General features: G+C 44.6%; 1 protein-coding gene across 1 annotated transcript in view; it reads right to left on the bottom strand.

Annotated features, from left to right (window-relative positions):
- Positions 1–18969, bottom strand: part of pepd (peptidase D) — a 237520-nt gene that overhangs the window by 195249 nt on the left and 23302 nt on the right. Inside the window, exon 4 of the mRNA XM_041192615.1 lies at positions 16834–16897. Coding sequence (XP_041048549.1) covers positions 16834–16897 — 64 coding nt within the window. The remainder of the gene's footprint in view (positions 1–16833; positions 16898–18969) is intronic.

Raw genomic sequence — 18969 nt, 5'->3', positions numbered from 1 at the left:
CAGCAGATAAATGGGAACACCACCACCTGGAAGTTCCCCTCCAAGTCACTCACCATCCCGACTTGGAAATATATCGGCCGTTCCTTCACTGTCACTGGGTCAAAATCCTGGAACTCCCTCCCTAACAGCACTGTGGATGTACCTACACCACATGGACTGCAACGGTTCAAGAGGGCAGCTCACCACCACCTTCTCAAGGGCTACTGGGGATGGGCAATGAATGCTGGCCCAGCCAGCGACGCCCACAGCCCGTGAATAAATAAAACAAAGGATCTTTACGTCCACCTGAGACAGCAAAAGAGGCCTCAAGTTAACATCTCATACGTCCATCAATGCTGCGCTGGGTTATCAGCCTGGGTTTTAGTGCTCAACTCTCTATAAATTGTGATTTAAATCCAGAACCTTCTGACTCAGAGACGAGAGTGCTACCTACTGAGCCATGATGACATTGTTCCAACTGCTTAGGAACAGGAAGGGGCATTCAGCCAAATGTTAAATTTTTTGGATGATATGAAACTTTGAAGTATTGTGAACCATGAGGAGGAAAGCATAGAACTTCAAGACAAGGCAAGTTGGCGAAACGGGTGAACAATGGCAGATGAAATTTAATGCAGAGAAGTGTGAAGTGATTCATTTTGGTAAGAAGTATGTGGAGAGACAACACAAACTAGGAGGCATAACTCTAAGAGGGGGTACAGGAACAGAGGGAACAGGGTGTATAAGTGCATAAATCATTGAAGGTGACACGACAGGTTGAGAGAGCAGTTTATAAAGCATACAGTATCCTGGGCTTTATTAATAGGGGCAGAGAGTATAAAGTAAGGGGGTTATGTCAAACTTGTATAAAATACTGGTGCAGCTCAACTGGAGTATTGTGTCCAGTTATGGCACTCACACTACTTTAAGAAGATGTAAAGGCATTAGAGAAGCTGCAGAAAAGATTCACAAGAATGGTTTCAGGAATGAGGAACTTCAATTCTGTAGATAGATTGGAGAAGTTAGGACTGTTTTCCTCAAAGAGAAGGCTGAGAGGAGATTTGATGAGGGTATACATAATCATTTGGGGTCTAGGAAGAGTAGATAGGGAGAAACTGTTGCTATTGGTGGAAGGATCGAGAACAAGAGGGCACAGATTTAAGATAATTGGCAGAAAGAAATTTTTAGAGAGGTATGAGAAAAAAAACTTTTTCACGCAATGACTGGTTGGGACCTGGAATGCAATGTGTGTGGTGGAAGCACGTTCAATCGAGGTATTCAAAAGGGAATTGGATTATTTTCTGAAAGAACACACAGGGTTACAGGGAGAATGCAGGGAGTGGAATTAAGTAAATGCTCCTTCAGACAGCCAGTGCAGACTCGATAGGCCGAATGGGCTTCCTCTTCTCCTGTAACAATTCTATGATTCTGAGTTGCTGCTGAGACAAGAGGTAGGTAACTGATTATCTTTAATAGTAGGGAGAGCTGATACAGCAGCTTTCCGAGGTACTCTAATGGAAAATTGCGTCAATGAAATGTAGAAAAATAATCTTCCCTCCTCCTTGGAGAATGGTGCCAGTGTAATAACATTAGGAGTTTAGCATAGAATTATTTCATGTGACAGTGGGAATGAATGAGAAGGGGTTTGTTCCACTATGGTCCGCTCTGAAGTCAGGTTTCCACTTCATTATTCACTCACTCCAAGGTTTGAAGGGGAATGGGCTGGGGTGAGAACTCCCCCATTGGAATAACATGCGTCAGGGTGCTTTGAACACAGAGTGCTGGTCTATTATATCCTTCCTTCCATCAATATTCCATTCTGTCAGCTTTACAAAGGTCCCATTCTGCATCCCTCTTGCCCACCTTCAGCTATGCTACACTATCTTGCATTTCTTTGTTTTCTCTCATTGTCCCTCCTTTGCTCTCATGTGCATATCACTTGTAATCATGTCCTGTTCTGCACCTAAACACTTTATTCACCATCTTCATGTGCGTGCATTCGTGTTCATTGTTAATTCCCCATTTTCCCTCATAGGATTAGGAGGTCATTTAGACCCTTGAACCTTTCCCCCCCATTGAATTAGATCTGTACTTCAATTCTATTTAGCCACCTTAATATCCTTATCCAACAGAAATGCATTCATTTCAATCTCGTCCATTTCAATCAGCCCCAGTATCCACTGCCTCTTTTGGGGAAAGTGTGTTTCAGGTTTCCACTATCTTGAGTGTGAAAATTGCCTTGAGTGTCCCAGCTCCAACTCACTCCTACGCTCTCTCTGGTTATTCTCTATACATGTTATCAATCTGTATTCCCAGCTCTCGGGAAGGATTCGGTATCTGACAGGTGTTACCCGTTCTGCTGGCTGCTTTCACCATTTCCCTTGTAGCATCGGTGCTATTTTACTTTTTATTTCAGGGGAAAAGGACTAAGCAACAAATGTTAGACATGAAACAAAAGATATCACACTATGTCAGCTCCACTGAACTGCACTTAAAGACAACCGACCACTACTTCGTCAATTAATCATCGCTAATGTGCACGGTGTGTCAGAGGAGCAGATTACAGCAACACAAACTAGGGCACAGTCAAGAATCAGCTTACATCTTGTCACACCCCAGTCTGCACTGGAATTGATTTCCTCATGGATTGATCCGAACCTAAGAAACAGACCTTAAATCATGTAGAAAGCCAGTTAAACCACACAAGTCCTAAGATACCCAGAGTAGGCATTTACACACGGGAGCGATGAGCAGGCTCCAAAGTCAGCACCTTAGAAACTTCTTCATTGTCAAAAAGCTAAAAAAACCTCTCAAGATACTGGGGAAGAGAGCATGTGATCTGCAAGGTCAGTGATATTTATATGCGAATGACTAGGTCATTTATAATGCATTTCGTCAGCAGCTGGAGGAGAAAATTACCTCTGATTCCTCATTTCCATGAGCAAAAGTGAAGAGCTTGTCAGGTCTGCTAGCCATCACTAGGGGGAGTACAGCAGGGGAGGGCCAAGAAACAGAATTGGGCTGGGTTGGGAGGAGCCTAGAGGGTCCACATGTGCCAGAGAGCATGAGCGGGAAGGTGCATGCAAAGCGGCCACCAGAAAGAGTGAGGAAGAGAGCACACACGTGCCAGAGAGAGAGTATGCATGCAGCAGAGAGAGGCAGACCCCATCACCGCCCTTCCCCACTCTCACTGTTAACCCCAAAAGGCTCAAAAGCTCACTCCAGGCCCCGCACCACCTCCTAGTAAATTATCAACATAATTCCAATGTTATTTAACCCAAACTCAGTTTAAGAATCAACCAGTACAGAAGGTTTTATACAATACTGGCACATTCTAACAAACCAGGAACCTGATAAGAGAACAAACCACCATGAACTCCCACCCACCGTACACCCGGGAGCAATCGATATTGGACAAGGAGTTAATCTATAACAAACAAAGTAATAGCATCACATCCCCCCTGTAGCATTGAGTATTTTGAGCATTAATATTTTGAAAAAGTAGAATCAGAATTAACACAAAATAATCCTAGATGGCAAGGGTTAATTGTGGAATCGAAGACAGCGATTTATAAAGGTACCTAGAGTCTTATACTTGTAAACATCTTATTAGAGAAAGGCAAATCATTAAAAAGAACATCAGAACAAAGGAACAATAAGAAGTACTGCAGTTGATGGAAATCTGAAACAGAGGATGCTAAAAAGACTCAGCAAGTCAGGGAGGGCCTGTAGAAAAAAGAAAGTGGTTAAAGTTTCAGGTCACTGACCTTTCAATAAAACCTAGAAATGTAACATGACTTCACTATTTCAAGTTCTCCTGTCCAGCCTCCTGCCTTTCACCCCAACATAAACTCTTTCTTTTGTTTTTTTCATGGGATGTGGGCTTCACTGGCTGGGCCAGCATTCATTGCACATCCCTATTTGCCCTTGGGAAGGCGGTGGTGAGCTGCCTTCTTGAACCGCTGCAGTCCATGTGGTGTAGGTACATGCACAGTGCTGTTGGGGAGGGAGTTCCAGGATTTTGACCAGCAACAGTGAAGGAACAGTGATATATTTCCAAGTCAGGATGGTGAGTGACTTGGAGGGGAACTTGCAGGTGGTGGTGTTCCCATCTATCTGCTGCCCTTGTCCTTCTAGGTGGTAGTGGTCCTGGGTTTCAAGGAGTTTTGGTGAATTCCTGCAGTGCATCTTGTAGATGGTACACACTGCTGCTACTGTGCATCTGTAGTGGAGGGAGTGAATGCTGAAGTTGGTAGATGGGGTGCCAATCAAGCGGGCTGCTTTGACCCGGGCGGTCTCGAGCTTCTTGAGTGTTATAGGAACTGCATTCATCCAGGGAGGTGGAGAGTATTCCATCACACTCCTGACTCGTGCCTTGTAGATGGTGGACAGGCTCTGGGGAATCAGGAGGTGAGTTACACGCCACAGAATTCCCAGGCTCTAACCTACTCTTGTAGCCATAGTGCTTATATGGCTTGTCTAGTTCAGTTCCTGGTCGACAGTGGGGGATTCAGTGATGGTAATATCATTGACTGTCAAGGGGTGTTGATTGGATTCTCTCTTGTTGGAGATGGCCAAGGCCTGGCACTTGTGTGATGACAATACTACTTGGCACTTATCAGCTTGAGCCTGAATGTTGTCCAGGTCTTGCTGCATTTGAAAACAGACCGCTTCAGTATCTGAGGAGTCACGAATGGTGCTGAACATTGTACAAACATCCCCACGTCTGACCTTATGTTGGAAGGAAGGTCATTGATGAAGCAGCTGAAGATGGCTGAGCCCAGGACACTACCCTGAGGAACTCCTGCAGTGATGTCCTGGAGCTGAGATGACTGACCTCCAACAACCACAACCGTCTTCCTTTGTGCTAGGTATGACTCCAACCAGTGGAGAGTTTCCCCCCCCGGATTCCCATTGACTCCAATTTTGCTGGGGGCTCCTTGATGCTACACTTGGTCAAATGCTGCCTTGATATCAAGGGCAGTCACTTTCACCTCACCTCTGGAGTTCAGCTCTTTTGTCCAAGTTTGGACCAAGACTGTAATGAGGTCAGGAGTTTAGTGGCCCTTGCGAAACCCAAACTGAGGATCAGTGAGCAGGTTATTGCTGAGTAAATGCTGCAAACATGATTGAGGGTACCTCGCCACAAGTACTGGATAGTGGTCACTCCTACCAATACTGTCATGGACAGATGCATCTGCAGCAGGCAAGTTGGTGATGATGAGGTCAAGTATGTTTCTCCCTCTTGTTGGTTCTCTCAGTACCTGCCGCAGACCCAGGTTAGCAGCTACGTCATTTAGGATTCGGCCAGCTTGGCCTGTAGTGGTGCTACCGAGCCACTCTAGGTGATGGACATTGAAGTCCCCCACCCAGAGTACATTCTGTGCCCATGTCACCCTCAGTTCTTCCTTCACATGGTGTTCAACATGGACAAGTGCTATTTCATTAGTTTGGGGGGGGTGTGTGTGTGTGTGGCAGCGCGTGGAGTGTGGCAGTATGTGGTGATCAGCAGGAGGTTTCCTTGCCCATGTTTGACCTGATGCTGAGAGAGTTCATGCAGGCCAGAGTTGCTGTTGACTCCTCCCAGGGCAACTCCCTCCCGACTGTATATCACTGTGCTGCCACCTCTGCTGGGTCTGTCCTGCTGTTGGGACAGGACATACCCAGGGGTGGTGATGGAGGAGTCTGGGACATTATCTGTGAGGTATGATTCCATGAGGATGACTATGTCAGGCTGTTGCTTGACTAGTCTGTGAGACAGCTCTCCCAATTTTGGCACTAGCCCCCAGATGTTAGTACGAAGGATTCTGCCAGGTCGACAGGGCTGAGTTTGCCACTGTCGTTTCCAGTTCCGAAATCGATGCTATGTGACCATGGGATTCATTCCTTTTATGTGACTTTTTAGTGGTTTGATACAACCGAGTGGCTTACTAGGCCATTTCAGAGGGCATTTAAGAGTCAACCACGTTGCTGTGGGTCTGGAGCCATATGTAGGCCAGACCAGGTAAGGATGAAGGATTTCCTCCTGTAAGTGAATTCAAGTTCACTGAACACGGAATTCAACAACTTCAGATGCTGAGCTGTCTTCCATTTTGACTGTTTCCTCCAAATACCAGCCTTTATCTTGTTCTCCATGCTTTCTGCTTTCAGACAGCACAGAGCCATATTCTGCTGTTAACACACTTATTTTGCTTTCAGACAGAAAGAGGCTGCAAGAACTACTCCTGTTCCTATTTCTTGTGTTTGTGGCATAACTGAAGAGTCTGGGGACATTTTTACTAAGCTAAAGGCATTTTATAAATGCAAGTTGCTATTGAAAAGAAATAGAATGAGCTGTCAAGTGATTCGGTGGATAAGTGGAGATGATTAAATGGTAGGAGTGACAACAATAGCGCAAGGCAAAAGGAGGCAGAGTGAGAGAAATAACAGGTCCGGAAGGCATGTAAATGGTTAAAGCTGCATGGCAGGGGCTGCAGCATGGTCACAGAGGCCCAGGACAGCAGACGACATTGCAAGGCCCCAGGCCCCAGTCTCAAACAACAGTTCACCAGAGAGTTCAGCCTGCCGAACAGTTATTTAATTTGTGGAGGAAAGGGACAAAGGAACCAAAGAAAACACACGGTTCAATAATAAAAAGAAACACAGACATTTGTTTGTTTTTAAGAAAAAAACAGTGAGGCACTGAACTTCCACTAATCCAGGGCTCATGATTTGATATTTAACTCAATTCCTCTGGAGACCTCCCCAGAATGAAGTTCTTTGATGCAGAATCACATACGTTCACTTCACTGAAGACTGTACACCATCTGTCAGTAGTGTACTATCATGAAAGGTTTAATCTGATTCTGGAACATGTCTAGTGGGTTAGAAGGTCTTGGGTTAGAAATTTAAAACTCTTACACACCTTCATGGTTCCTGGGAGTTCTAAAGCACCAAATTTTAAAAATATTATAGAGACACTGCATAAATGTTTGGAAAATGCAGCAAGTTTTTACCAACTAACAATGAGCATCATTAAGTGAGATATGGAAAAACATTCAACCAGATCCCTAATGCCCTTCTAGGAAGGTAATTTAGACTATTTAACCTGTCATTTTGGTGTTGTAGAAAAATCATTACTACGATAATTTCTTTTTCAAATGTTTGGGGTGGGGGAGGTGTTTTGAATATGAAGCTTTATAAAACTGTTATCTTTCAAACCATCTCCTTTAATGGAAGGTAAAACGGAACATTCTGAATTGGGGGATGGTGTCATTTGAACTTTGCCCTGAGGCAGGTCCATGTGATTTGATTGTCATTGAGACCAAGGCCCAGATCGAAACTCAAACTCAAGTGCTAGTTTTCCCAGCTTGAGGGGCAGCCAATTTTGGTGGACATCGGCTCTCAGACTCAGAAGACCAAAAACAGCTATTGCTGTGCCAAGCAGAGGGAAAGACTGTTTCTGCATTAACCACCAAAGCAGAATGCTGGTGAGAATGCAGTCCCTGTTTGAAGAAACAAGATTTGTAGAGATTTACTAGCGAGAGCACAGGACAAACATGTTCCTGTAAAGACAAATGGAGGGACCAAGTCCAGAGAACCCTGGATGTCAAGGTTAGGACATGAAGGTTAGGACTAAGAACTAAAAATGAGAAGCTTATGGCAGATACCAAAGAGCATGAAAAGTGCAGAGGGGAACTTAAAAATGAAATTAGGAAAGCTAAGAGAATGCATGAGAAAGCATTGAGTTTTCCTTTATTCTTTTCACCAAAGTGGTTTTTTAAATATATAAAGAGCAAGAGAATAACTAGGGAAAGAGTAGGGCCAATTAGGGACCATAGAGGTAATCTGTGTGTGGACCCAGAAGATGTGGGTACAGTCCTCAATGAATAGTTTTGCGTCAGTTTTCACAATGGAAAAGGACAACGCAGATATAGACATCAGGGTGGAGGACTGTGAAATATTAGAGAGAAAGAGAGAGAGGAGGTACTAGTGGGTTTAGCGGCCTTAAAAGTGGATAAATCTGCAGGCCCGGATGGAATGTATCCCAGGGTGTTGAGGGAGGAAAGGGAAGAGATATCAGGGGCCCTGGCAGTAATTTTCAAATCCTCTCTGGCCACAGGTGAGGTGCCAGAGGACTGGAGGACTGCTAACGTTGTCCCATTATTAAAAGAGGAACGGACAGAATATACCTGCACTTGGAGAGACACAGATTAATCAGGGATAGTCAGCATGGATTTGTTAAGGGAAGGTCATGTTTGACCAATTTGATCACATTTTTTGATGAGGTAATCAGGAATGTTGATGAGGGTAATGCATTTGATGTGTGGTCTACATGGACTTTAGCAAGGCTCTTGATAAGGTCCCTCATGGTAGACCGGTCAAGAAAGTAAGAGCCCATGGGATCCAAGGCAAAGTGGCATGTTGAATCCAAAATTGGCTGAGAGGCAGGAAGCAGAGGGTGATATAGAGGGATGTTTCTGTGATTGGAAGTCTGTTTCCAGTCGGGTTCCGGAGGGCTCAGTGTTGGGGCCCTTGCTGTCTGTGGTGTACATAAATGATTTGGACTTAAATATAGGGGGTATGATCAAGAAGTTCACAGATGACATAAAAATTGGTAGGGTGGTAAATAGTGAGGGGGATAGCTGTAAACTGCAGGAGGATGTCAATGGTCTGGTCAGGTAGGGAGAGCAGTGGCAAATGGAATTCAACCCGGAAAAGTGTGAGGTAATGCACTTGGGGAGGGCTAACAAGGCAAGAGATTACGCTATGAATGGTCAGACGATGGATAGTACTGAAGATCAGAGAGACCTTGGTGTGCATATCCACAGATCCCTGAAGGTAGCATGGCAGGTGCAGGCATAGAATACAAGAGCAGGGAGGTTATGCTGGAACTGTATAAAACACTGGTTAGGCCACAACTGGAGCACTGCATGCAGTTCTGGTCGCCGCATTATAGGGAGGGAGTGATTATACTGGAGAGGGTGCAGAGGAGATTTATCTGATAGAGGTGTATAAGATTATGAGGTGCATAAATAGGGTGGATAGAATGGCACTTTTTCCATTAGTAGAGGGGTCAATAACCAGGGGGCATAGATTTAAGGTAAGAGGTAGAAGGCTAAGAGGGGAGTTGAGGAGAAATTTTTCACCCAGAGGCTGGTGAGAGTCTGGAACTCATGGCCTGAAAGGGTGGTTGAGTCAGAAGCTCTCGTAACATTTAAGAAGTATTTAGATATTCACTTGCGTTGCCATAGCCTCCAGGGCTATGGGCCAAGCACTGGAAAATGGGATTAGTGTAGTCAGATCTTTGTTCACCAGCACAGATACAATGGGCTAAATGGCCTCCTTCTGTGCTGTGAATGTCGATGAGATAAAACCAAGGAGTTGCCAGAGGGTGCCTTGCTGCTGGAAGTCCTTTTGTTGGAACTCAGGACATTAAGTGAAGGGACTTTTAGAAGGAGAATGGAAGACTCGCCCTAGTGTGGCAGAGAGAAGGGATCCTGTTAGAAAGTAGGAGTTTGGAACTTTATCTATAAGGTTACATAACTGCATAGTGAATAAACAGGTTTTCAGTTGTGTTAGTTAGTTAATTCAGAAAGGGACCTTTTCTGTGGGTCAGTGTATTAATTGCCTACTGTTCAGTTCTGTTGATTTTAGTTTGATTGTTACAGTAAAAATCTTAAAACATGAAATCTTGTGGTGCGACTCTCCATCCATCACTGAGAAGTTCATATCTCTATAAAAATTATCTATCTCTAGGAGGATCGTAACAAATTTGACAATCCGTTCCCATTCAGTTCACAGCCTCTGACTCTTTTCTAATGATGTTCATTGGATACAAGAAGAATGGCATTTCACCTTTTGATTAGGCACTTTACAATCAGAGTTCACTCATTTCAGATCATAACCTCTGCCCCCATTTTTTCAGGCAGCAGGTGTTCATGATTCTGCTATCCCCATCTACACCTCCTCAAGACCTATCTTTTCTTGTCCCATTACCATCTCCTTTTGTCTTGCACCATCATCCTTTCTGCAATTTAATCTCTCCTGCCCAGGGCTTTGGTGAGACCACACCTGGAGTACTGTGTGCAGTTTTGGTCTCCCTACCTAAGACAGGATATACTTGCCATAGAGGGAGTGCAGCGAAGGCTCACTGGGCTGATACCGGGGATGGCAGGACTGTCGTATGAGGAGGGATTGGTTCGACTGGGCCTGTATTCACTAGAGTTTAGAAGAATGAGAGGGGATCTGATTGAAACGTATAAAATTCTAACAGGTCTGGACAGACTGGATGCAGGGAGGATGTTTCCCCAGGTTGGGGAGTCGAGAACCAGGGACCACAGTCTCAGGATATGGGGCAGGCCGTTTAGGACTGAGATGAGGAAAAATTTCTTCACTCAGAGGGTGGTCAACCTGTGGAATTCTCTACCACAGAAGGATGTGGAGGCCAGGTCACTGGGAGTATATTCAAGAAAGAAATTGATAATTTTTTGGATATTAGGGGCATGGAGAGAAAGCGGGAATATGACTTTGAGATAGAGGATCAGCCAAGATCATAATGAATGGCAGAGCAGGCTCGAAGGGCCGAATGGCCTACTCCTGCTCCTAGCCTCTATGCTTCCACCCTATCACAGACCTTCCCCGTTTGTTCTTTCCCTTCTTCCTACATCTGTACTTGCTTAAAACCAGTTACATCTTTAAAATTTTCCACTTCTGATAAAGGATCATCGAACTGAAACATTCCTGTTGAGTGTTTCCAGCATTTTTTGCATCTTTATTTTAGAATTTCAGTATTGTGCTGTTCTAAGGTAATTTAGAGGGTAGCTATGGTTCAGTGGGTAGTACTCTCATCTTTGAGGCAGAGGTTCAAATCTCACTCCAGACCCGAGCGCATAGTCCAGACTGACCATTATACGGCCATTTGGTCCATCGAGTCCATGCTGGATGCCTGTACTGCAATCCAGTCCCTCCCCCACTCTTATTCCCCCGTAGCCCTTCAAGTTTACTTTATTCAAGTGGCCATCCAATTTCCTTTTGAAATCATTCATTATCTCTCGTGGGCAGAGAGTTCCAGGTCTTTACCACTCGCTGCATAAGAAAGTTCTTCCTTACATCCCCCTGCATCTCTTGCCCAAAATCTTAGATCTGTGACCCCCTTAGTCCTTGTACCATCAGCCAATGGGAACAGTTTTTCTTTATCTACCTTATCCAAACCTGTCATCATCTTGTCCAACTCTATCAAATCTCCCCTCAATCTCCTTTGCTCCAAGGAGGACAACCCCAGCTTCTCCAACCTAACCTTGTAGCTAAAATCCCTCATCCCTGGAACCTCTCCTCTGCCCCCCTCTCAAGCACCCTCACATCCTTCCTAAAGTGTGGTAATTAGAACTGGATGAAATACTCTAGTGGCAGCCTAACCAGAGCTTTATAAAGGTTCAGCATAACTTCCCTGCTATTGTGCTCAATACCTCTATTTATGAAGCCCAGGTTCCCATATGCTTTGCTAATCACTCTCAGTATATACTGTCACCTTCAAAGATCAGTGCATATGAACCCCTCAGGTCCCTCTGTCCCTACACATTCTTCAGAATTGTGCAACTAAGTCTATTGCCCCTTCCCTCCCTTCTGCCAAAATGCTTCACCTCACACTTCTGTTTTAAATTCCATCTGCCACTCATCTACCCATTCTGATAGTCTAAGCCCTGTTGCAGTCGATCAATATTATCCTCATTGTTTGCCACTGATCCAAGTTTGGTATCATCAGCAAATTTTGAAGTTTTACTCTCTATTCCAATATCCAAGTCATGGGTATATATCAAAAAAAGCAGTGGTCCTAGCACAGACCTTTGAGGAGCACAATTGTGTACCATCTTCCAAGTCTGATAAACAACCATTTACCATAAATCACTGTTATCTGTCCTTAAGACAAATTTTTATAAAAGTGGATACTGACCCTCCTATTCTATAATCCTCAATTTTGTTAACCAGCCTTTTACATGGTACTTTGTCAAATGCTTTCTTAAAATCTATAGAGACAACATCCACCTCATTCCCTTCATCAACCTTCTCTGTTACTTCATCAAAAAATTCAATTAGACTAGTCATGCCCCATTTACCTTTTACAAATTTGTGCTGGTTCTTAATTAATTCAAACCTCTCCAAGCTCCCGTTGATATTTTTCCCCTCATTATTGTCTCTAAACTCTTACCCATTACTAACGTTAAACTGACCGCCTGTAATTGCTGGGTCTGTCCTTACAGCCTTTCTTGCATAAGGGTGTCATGTTTGCTGATCCTCTGGCAGCTCTCCTGTCTAGGGAGGATTGGATGATTATGACAAACTCTTCCATAATCTCCACCCTTAATTCCTTTTGCAACCAGGGATGCAAGCCATCCAGACCACGCAACTTATCCACTCTAGGCATAGCCAGCCTTTCCAGTACATCCTACCTATCAATTTTCACCCCATCCGTTATCCTACTAATATTTGGCCGGTTTCTCTTCCTTAGTAAACAGTGGTACAAGTATTTTAGCCTCACCCTGCACCCAAAAGCATATGTCACTCTGCCCAGCTGCTGCAGCCGTTCTTTTATCCCTCACTGGTCTTGCTGTGCTCTCAGTGCAGTACATAGGCAGTAGCTGCACTGTCGGAGGAGATGTTAAATGGAGGCCCCAACTGCTTTCTCAGGTGATCCCATGGCACTATTTCAAAGAAGGACAGAGGGGTTCTCCTCGGTCTCCACAGGTCAATCATTCCTCAATCAACATCACGAAAAACAGATTGAGTAATTTAATTCATTCCTGTTGGTGGGAGCTTGCTGTGTACAAATTGATTTTCTCAATTACAAGAACAACTGTAAAATACTTGATCATCTGTAAAGTATTTGGCACATCTTATGGTTGTGAAAGGTGCTAAATAAATGCAAGGTCTTTCTGATGTGATTTTACAAACTGAAGACACAGAAACGGAGTGAAGAAAGGTCAGCGATCAGGAACACTGTCAAGTCACTAGCCATGATAAACTGGTGCCACCCCACATGATGAAACAGTCAAACAGCTGATTTACCAGTGTGGACAAGGATATGGTAAGGCAGTTTGGAAAGCAAACAGGTTATTGGAGTGTTCATTCCTAAATTATATCCAGGCTTGGTCAGATCAGACCCGAGATTTGATTATTCTATCAGGATTTTAATAAAATGATTTTAAGTTACTCTAAAGGCAAAATGCACTTAGCACAGCCTCTGGAAAATGTGGATTACATTCAGACTAATCAAGAGTAAAGAGTGAATAGAGGTTTATTAAAACAACTCCAGTCCGAGATGTCAGGGTCCCCCTCCCGCTGGGGAGTAATGAATAGGAACCCCACATAGAAGACAGTAAGCAATCTGATTGGCTGCTATTTCAACTCCTCCCCTTGCTCTACCCATGGCACAACCTCCAGCACCTGTCCCTCCCTCTCCCTCATGGCACCTGTCTTCACCACACTCCCCAACCCATTCCCTCCACCTTGCACGTCTTCAGCCCCCCACCCACCCCACCTTACACTCGTCTTCACTCCCTCCCCCCACCCCCAACACCCACCTCCATCTTGCACTTGTCATGTCTCCTCACCTACCCCGCCCCCTGCACTCTGCCCCCCAACTTCACTCTGGAACACCCTCACTCAACCACACTGGGGAAAACTAACGTTGACTGGGTAACTACTTTGCTGAATCCTTCACTCAATCTAAGCTTCTAGTCACTTGTTATTGAAATTCTCTACCTCATTCCCACCTCTCTGCCCTCGGCCTTCTGAATTAATTATTCGATCATTCTTTATCAATGACCAGAATAGTTAACTGTGTTTCTCTCTCACAGATGCTGCCAGACTGGAGTATTTCCAGCATTTTCCATTTCTACTTCAAATGTTCAACATCCACAGTATTTTGTCTTTTGTATTAATTATTCACTCTTATGTTTTACTTCCCACATAATTCAGACAAAAATCAAACACCAGGTTTCCAAGTGATGAATAAAACATCAGTAACTTAGCTTCAATTGCACCTATATGAAAATCAAGATTCTTTGAATTAAACCATCCTTACTCTGCTGCATTCTGTGCAATCTGAATCAAATCCCTTTCATTTATAGTATTATTAATGCCATACACCTGTCCTCCATCTCTTCCTCCCCTCGCCTCCCGTTAACGGCTCTGATTGCTCAAGATGCAACCAACTCAGATGAGGTGCCTGGTTCTGACACAGCGAAGACTCGCTTCCCTGCCCCACAACACTGATGAAACGGGCGGGTAAGCACTGTCCAGAACATCCCACAGCTGCAATGAGCTCAGCAATGAAGTGGGTGATGGGGAAAGGGAAAGAACAGAAAGATGAAGCTACACCTTCTCTCTGCCCTCCCCCATACCCCACCCTGAAAAGCCCACTTCGCAATTGATGCTCAACATCGGGATGGGGGAATATTACCGTGCTCTCTCCACCAACTCCATCCCTACCCAGGCTGGATCCTTATTCAACACCAAGTTCAGTTTCTGATCCACCACCCTCTCCCTCACAAAGACAGTCCACTACTATTCACAGAATCACAATGCAGAAGAGGCCCTTCGGCCCATCGAGTCTGCACCAACACGTGAGAAACACCTGACCTACCTACCTAACCCCATTTACCAGCACTTGGCCCATAGCCTTGAATGTTATGACGTGCCAAGTGCTCATCCAGGTACTTTTTAAAGGATGTGAGGCAACCCGCCTCTACCACCCTCCCAGGCAGTGCATTCCAGACCGTCACCACCCTCTGGATAAAAAAGCTTTTCCTCACATCCCCCCTAAACCTCCCTCACCTTGAGCTTGTGTCCCCTCATGACTGACCCTTCAATCAAGGGGAACAGCTGCTCCCTATCCACCCTGTCCATGCCCCTCAATCTTGTACACCTCGATCAGGTCACCTCTCAGTCTTCGCTGCTCCAATAAAAACAATCCAGGTTTATCCAACCTCTCTTCATAACTTAAATGTTTCATCCCAGGCAACATCCTGGTGAATCTCCTCTGCATCCCCTCCAGTGCAATCACATCCTTCCTGTAATGTGGCAACCAGAACTGCACACAGTACTCCAGCTGTGGCCTCACCAAGGTTCTATACAACTCCAACATGACCTCCCTACTTTTGTAATCTATGTCTCAACTGATAAAGGCAAATGTCCCAAATGCCTTTTTCACCACCCCACTAACATGCCCCTCCGCCTTCAGAGATCTATGGACACTCACGCCAAGGTCCCTTTGTTCCTCAGAACTTCCTAGTGTCATGCCGTTCATTGAATACTTCCTTGTCAAGTTACTCCTTCCAAAGTGTATCACCTCACACTTTTCAGGGTTAAATTCCATCTGCCACTTATCTGCCCATTTGACCATCCCGTCTATATCTTCCTGTAGCCCAAGACACTCAATCTCTCCGTTAACCACCCGGCCAATCTTTGTGTCATCCGCAAACTTACTAATCCTACCCCCCACATAGTCATCTATGTCATTTACATAAATGACAAATAATAGGGGACCGAGCACAGATCCCTGTGGCACACCACTGGACACTGGCTTCCAGGAGCATCCTTTTGTCATCACCCTCTGTCTCCTACAATTAAGCCAATTTTGAATCCACCTGCTCAAATTACCCTGTATCCCATGTGCATTTGCCTTCTTTATAAGTCTCCCATGTGGGACCTTGTCAAAGGCTTTGCTGAAATCCATATAAACCACATCAACTGCGCTACCCTCATCTACACACCTTGTCACCTCCTCAAAACATTCAATCAAATTTGTTAGGCATGACCTCCCTCTGACAAAGCCATGTTGACTACCCCTGATCAAACCTTGCCTCTCCAAGTGGTGATAGATTCTCTCCTTCAGAATTTTCTCCAATAGTTTCCTTACCACTGACATGAGACTCACTGGCCTGTAGTTCCCTGGCTTATCTCTACAACCCTTCTTAAATAGCGGAACCACATTAGCTGTTCTCCAGTCCTCTGTCACCTCCCCCATGGCCAGAGAGGAATTAAAGGTTTGGGTCAGAGCCCCTGTGATCTCCTCCCTTGCCTCCCTCAGCAGTCTGGGATACAAATCATCCGGACCTGGAGATTTGTTCTCTTTTAAGCCTGCCAACATCTCCAATACCTTGTCACTCCCTATATCAATTTGCTCAATTCGCAGTCTTTCTCCCCGAGTTCGATACCTTCATCCTCATTCTCTTGGGTGAAGATGGATGTGAAGTATTCGTTCAACACTCTAGCGATGTCCTCTGGCTCCACCCATAGATTGCCCCCTTGGTCCCTAATGGACCCTACGCTTTCCCTGGTTATCCCCTTCCCATTGATATACTTATAGAATATCTTGGGATTTTCCCTACCTTTACCAGCCAGAGCTTCCTCTTTTCCCCTCTTTGCTCTCCTAATTGCTTTCTTAAGCTCCACTCTGCACTTTCTGTACTCCATTAATGCCTCCGCTGATTTGCTCCCCTTGTACCTGCCTCTCTGTTCCTGTAACATCCTGTCGCTGTGCTCCTCCCCAGTACACCCACCGCTGAAACATTCATCCAAACTCAACCATTCCAATATCGACCAGCCTCCACTCTGTAAACTTCAGTTGTGCTGAACCTCTAAATCACACCAAGTCCCATTCAATTGTCACCACTGTGCTCACTGGCCTATAGTGGTTCCAGTCTCCTCAGTGCCACAGGCAGCCTCATTTCTGTGATTCAGTCTCTCCATGGCCTCACCCTTTGTGCTATCGCTAATCTCCTACAACTCCCCTCCCCACCTCTAACTCAGGCTTTTCTCCTTCTCCCTGAACAGAAAATTCAAAAGCTTTTGGCACCATTAGACAGACAGACTTACATCAGGAGCGTAGTGAACTTCATCCACAGCATATTTCTTTTTGAAGTAGTCACAGGACTGAATCCTTGGAGAGAGAGAGAGAGAGAGAAGATTGAGTAGCAGCATCTGTTTTCGGCCCTCCTGCCTGGTTCCTCTATTCCCAAACAGTTGCTCCTTGGAGCTGAGAACGTTGGGTCAAGTTCCAATTTGCTGTTTCTCAATGGGCACTGGTCCAGCTGTTGCAGAAGACGGGGCAGCAGATTGATGTCACCCCTTCCTCATTTACAGCCTTGCTGGAAGACTGTTTTCCCGCAGTATTACCACTCAGCCACAGGCAGTTATAGGTGGAGATCCCCAGCTGCTCCTGTGTTTGTGCAGCTCTGTCTCTTAATTCCAAATTCTCCACTCTATTTCTCAGATGTTGCATTATAACATTTCCCAAAAGGTTTTGTTCTAATCTCTGTAAGGGGCACCTTTATTAAAATAAAGTCTTTTTTAAAAAAAAGTCAAAGATTGTTCTTAATTAAGAACATCCTTACAGAGTTTTTGTTTATTAATGAGGAAATGACAATGGCCAACTATTTTGACAGGAATTGTATTACTTGAGGATTTTGATAGAATAAATAAGGAGAAAGTGTTTCCACAGACAAGCAGGATCACACATTTAAAGTAGACACTGGTAGGGGGGTGGTGGGGGGGGGGATTTCTATTTTTTTTAAACCCAAGTTATGATAATCTGGAATCATTGCCTGAAAAAGGTGGTGGGAAACAGATTCAATAGTGACTTCCAAAAGGAAATTGCTATTGGAAAAAGCTATGGAGAGAGAGCACGGGGAGTAGGACTAATTGGATAGCTCTTTCATAGAGCTGGCACAGGCACAACGGGCCAAATGGCCTCTTCCTCTGTTGTACAATTTGATTCTTGGGTTGTGTCCAAGTCCTTGGGAGAAACTGTAACTGGTCCCTGGTGTTTATCTTGTAAACAACCATGACTGTAACTTGCTGTGATGTAAAGAGACATCACTGAGAGCCCAAATTACAACTTCACCCTTCACAGGAGTCAAATAAATATAAATAATCCCAGAGTCAACTGCAGAGAAAGAAAAAAATCATTTTTTTTACCAAATTGAGAGGATAGCATCTAATTGTTTCATTGCATGGAGAACAATGGTGCAACCTGAAGGCAGCCATTTAATCAATACATTAATTAGCACTACAAATAATTGCAATCAAACAAGAGAGCAGCAGCTGCAGTATTAATTACAGAGGGAGATAGTACAAAGCAGATGAATAATTACTCCCACTTTCAATCTGGTCCCAAAGCCAAGAGTAAATAATGGCTTCCATCAATTAGTGTGTTTGGCAAATTAGAATAACAAATCCTAATCCCAAATCGTCCATCCTCAAAATCCATACAAGAAATCACAAGTACTGATCGGCAAATAAAATCACTCAATGGAATGATTGGAGAAAGTGTCTCCAATTTTTTCTCCTGAAGCCACAGACTCTTGGTGAACAAGTGCCTCCAGCATCCCAACCATGCGGCTATCCCAGACTGTTTCAGAAAGCCATTTTACTGCAGAGGGCGTGACAGCTAGGCCCAAAACTGTACTAATCCAGCAACACATGCAGCCATTTACAAGAAGGGGGTTGGAGATATGGAAAAGCAGGCTCTTGCTCATTCCCTCCACCTCATCAAGATCATCAAGCCAAGGTGCAGCTCCCCCCGCTGCTGCACTGATAACCATCCAACACAGCACAGGCCTCAGAATCGAAGCTGGGGGGATTCTCTTATACTGTGCTGCTCATTAGCAGGATGTGGTGTCCCAGGGATGCCTCAACTATTCTCCCCATTTATTAATGGCTTAATGATGGAATGGGAAACCACATATCCAAATCTGCAAATGACACCAAGACAACATTGTAAGCTGTGTAGGTGGAAACATTACATTAGCGACATTGATAGATCAAATGGGTCAAGCTGCAGCAAAAGGGCTTTAATGTAGGAAAGTGAGAGGTCATCCACCTTGGGCCTAAAAACAAAAGAAAAGGGCACTTTCTAAATGGTGAAAAGTTGGAAACGGTGAAGGTCAAAAGAGATTTGGGGGTCCTTGTACACAGATCATTAAAATGTCATGAACAGGTACAGAAAATAAC

This window comes from Carcharodon carcharias, chromosome 7 (assembly GCF_017639515.1).
Source record: "Carcharodon carcharias isolate sCarCar2 chromosome 7, sCarCar2.pri, whole genome shotgun sequence".
Lineage (NCBI taxonomy): Eukaryota > Metazoa > Chordata > Chondrichthyes > Lamniformes > Lamnidae > Carcharodon > Carcharodon carcharias.
The sequence above is the reverse complement of the archived record's forward strand: the minus strand, read 5'-3'. Positions and strand labels throughout refer to the sequence as shown.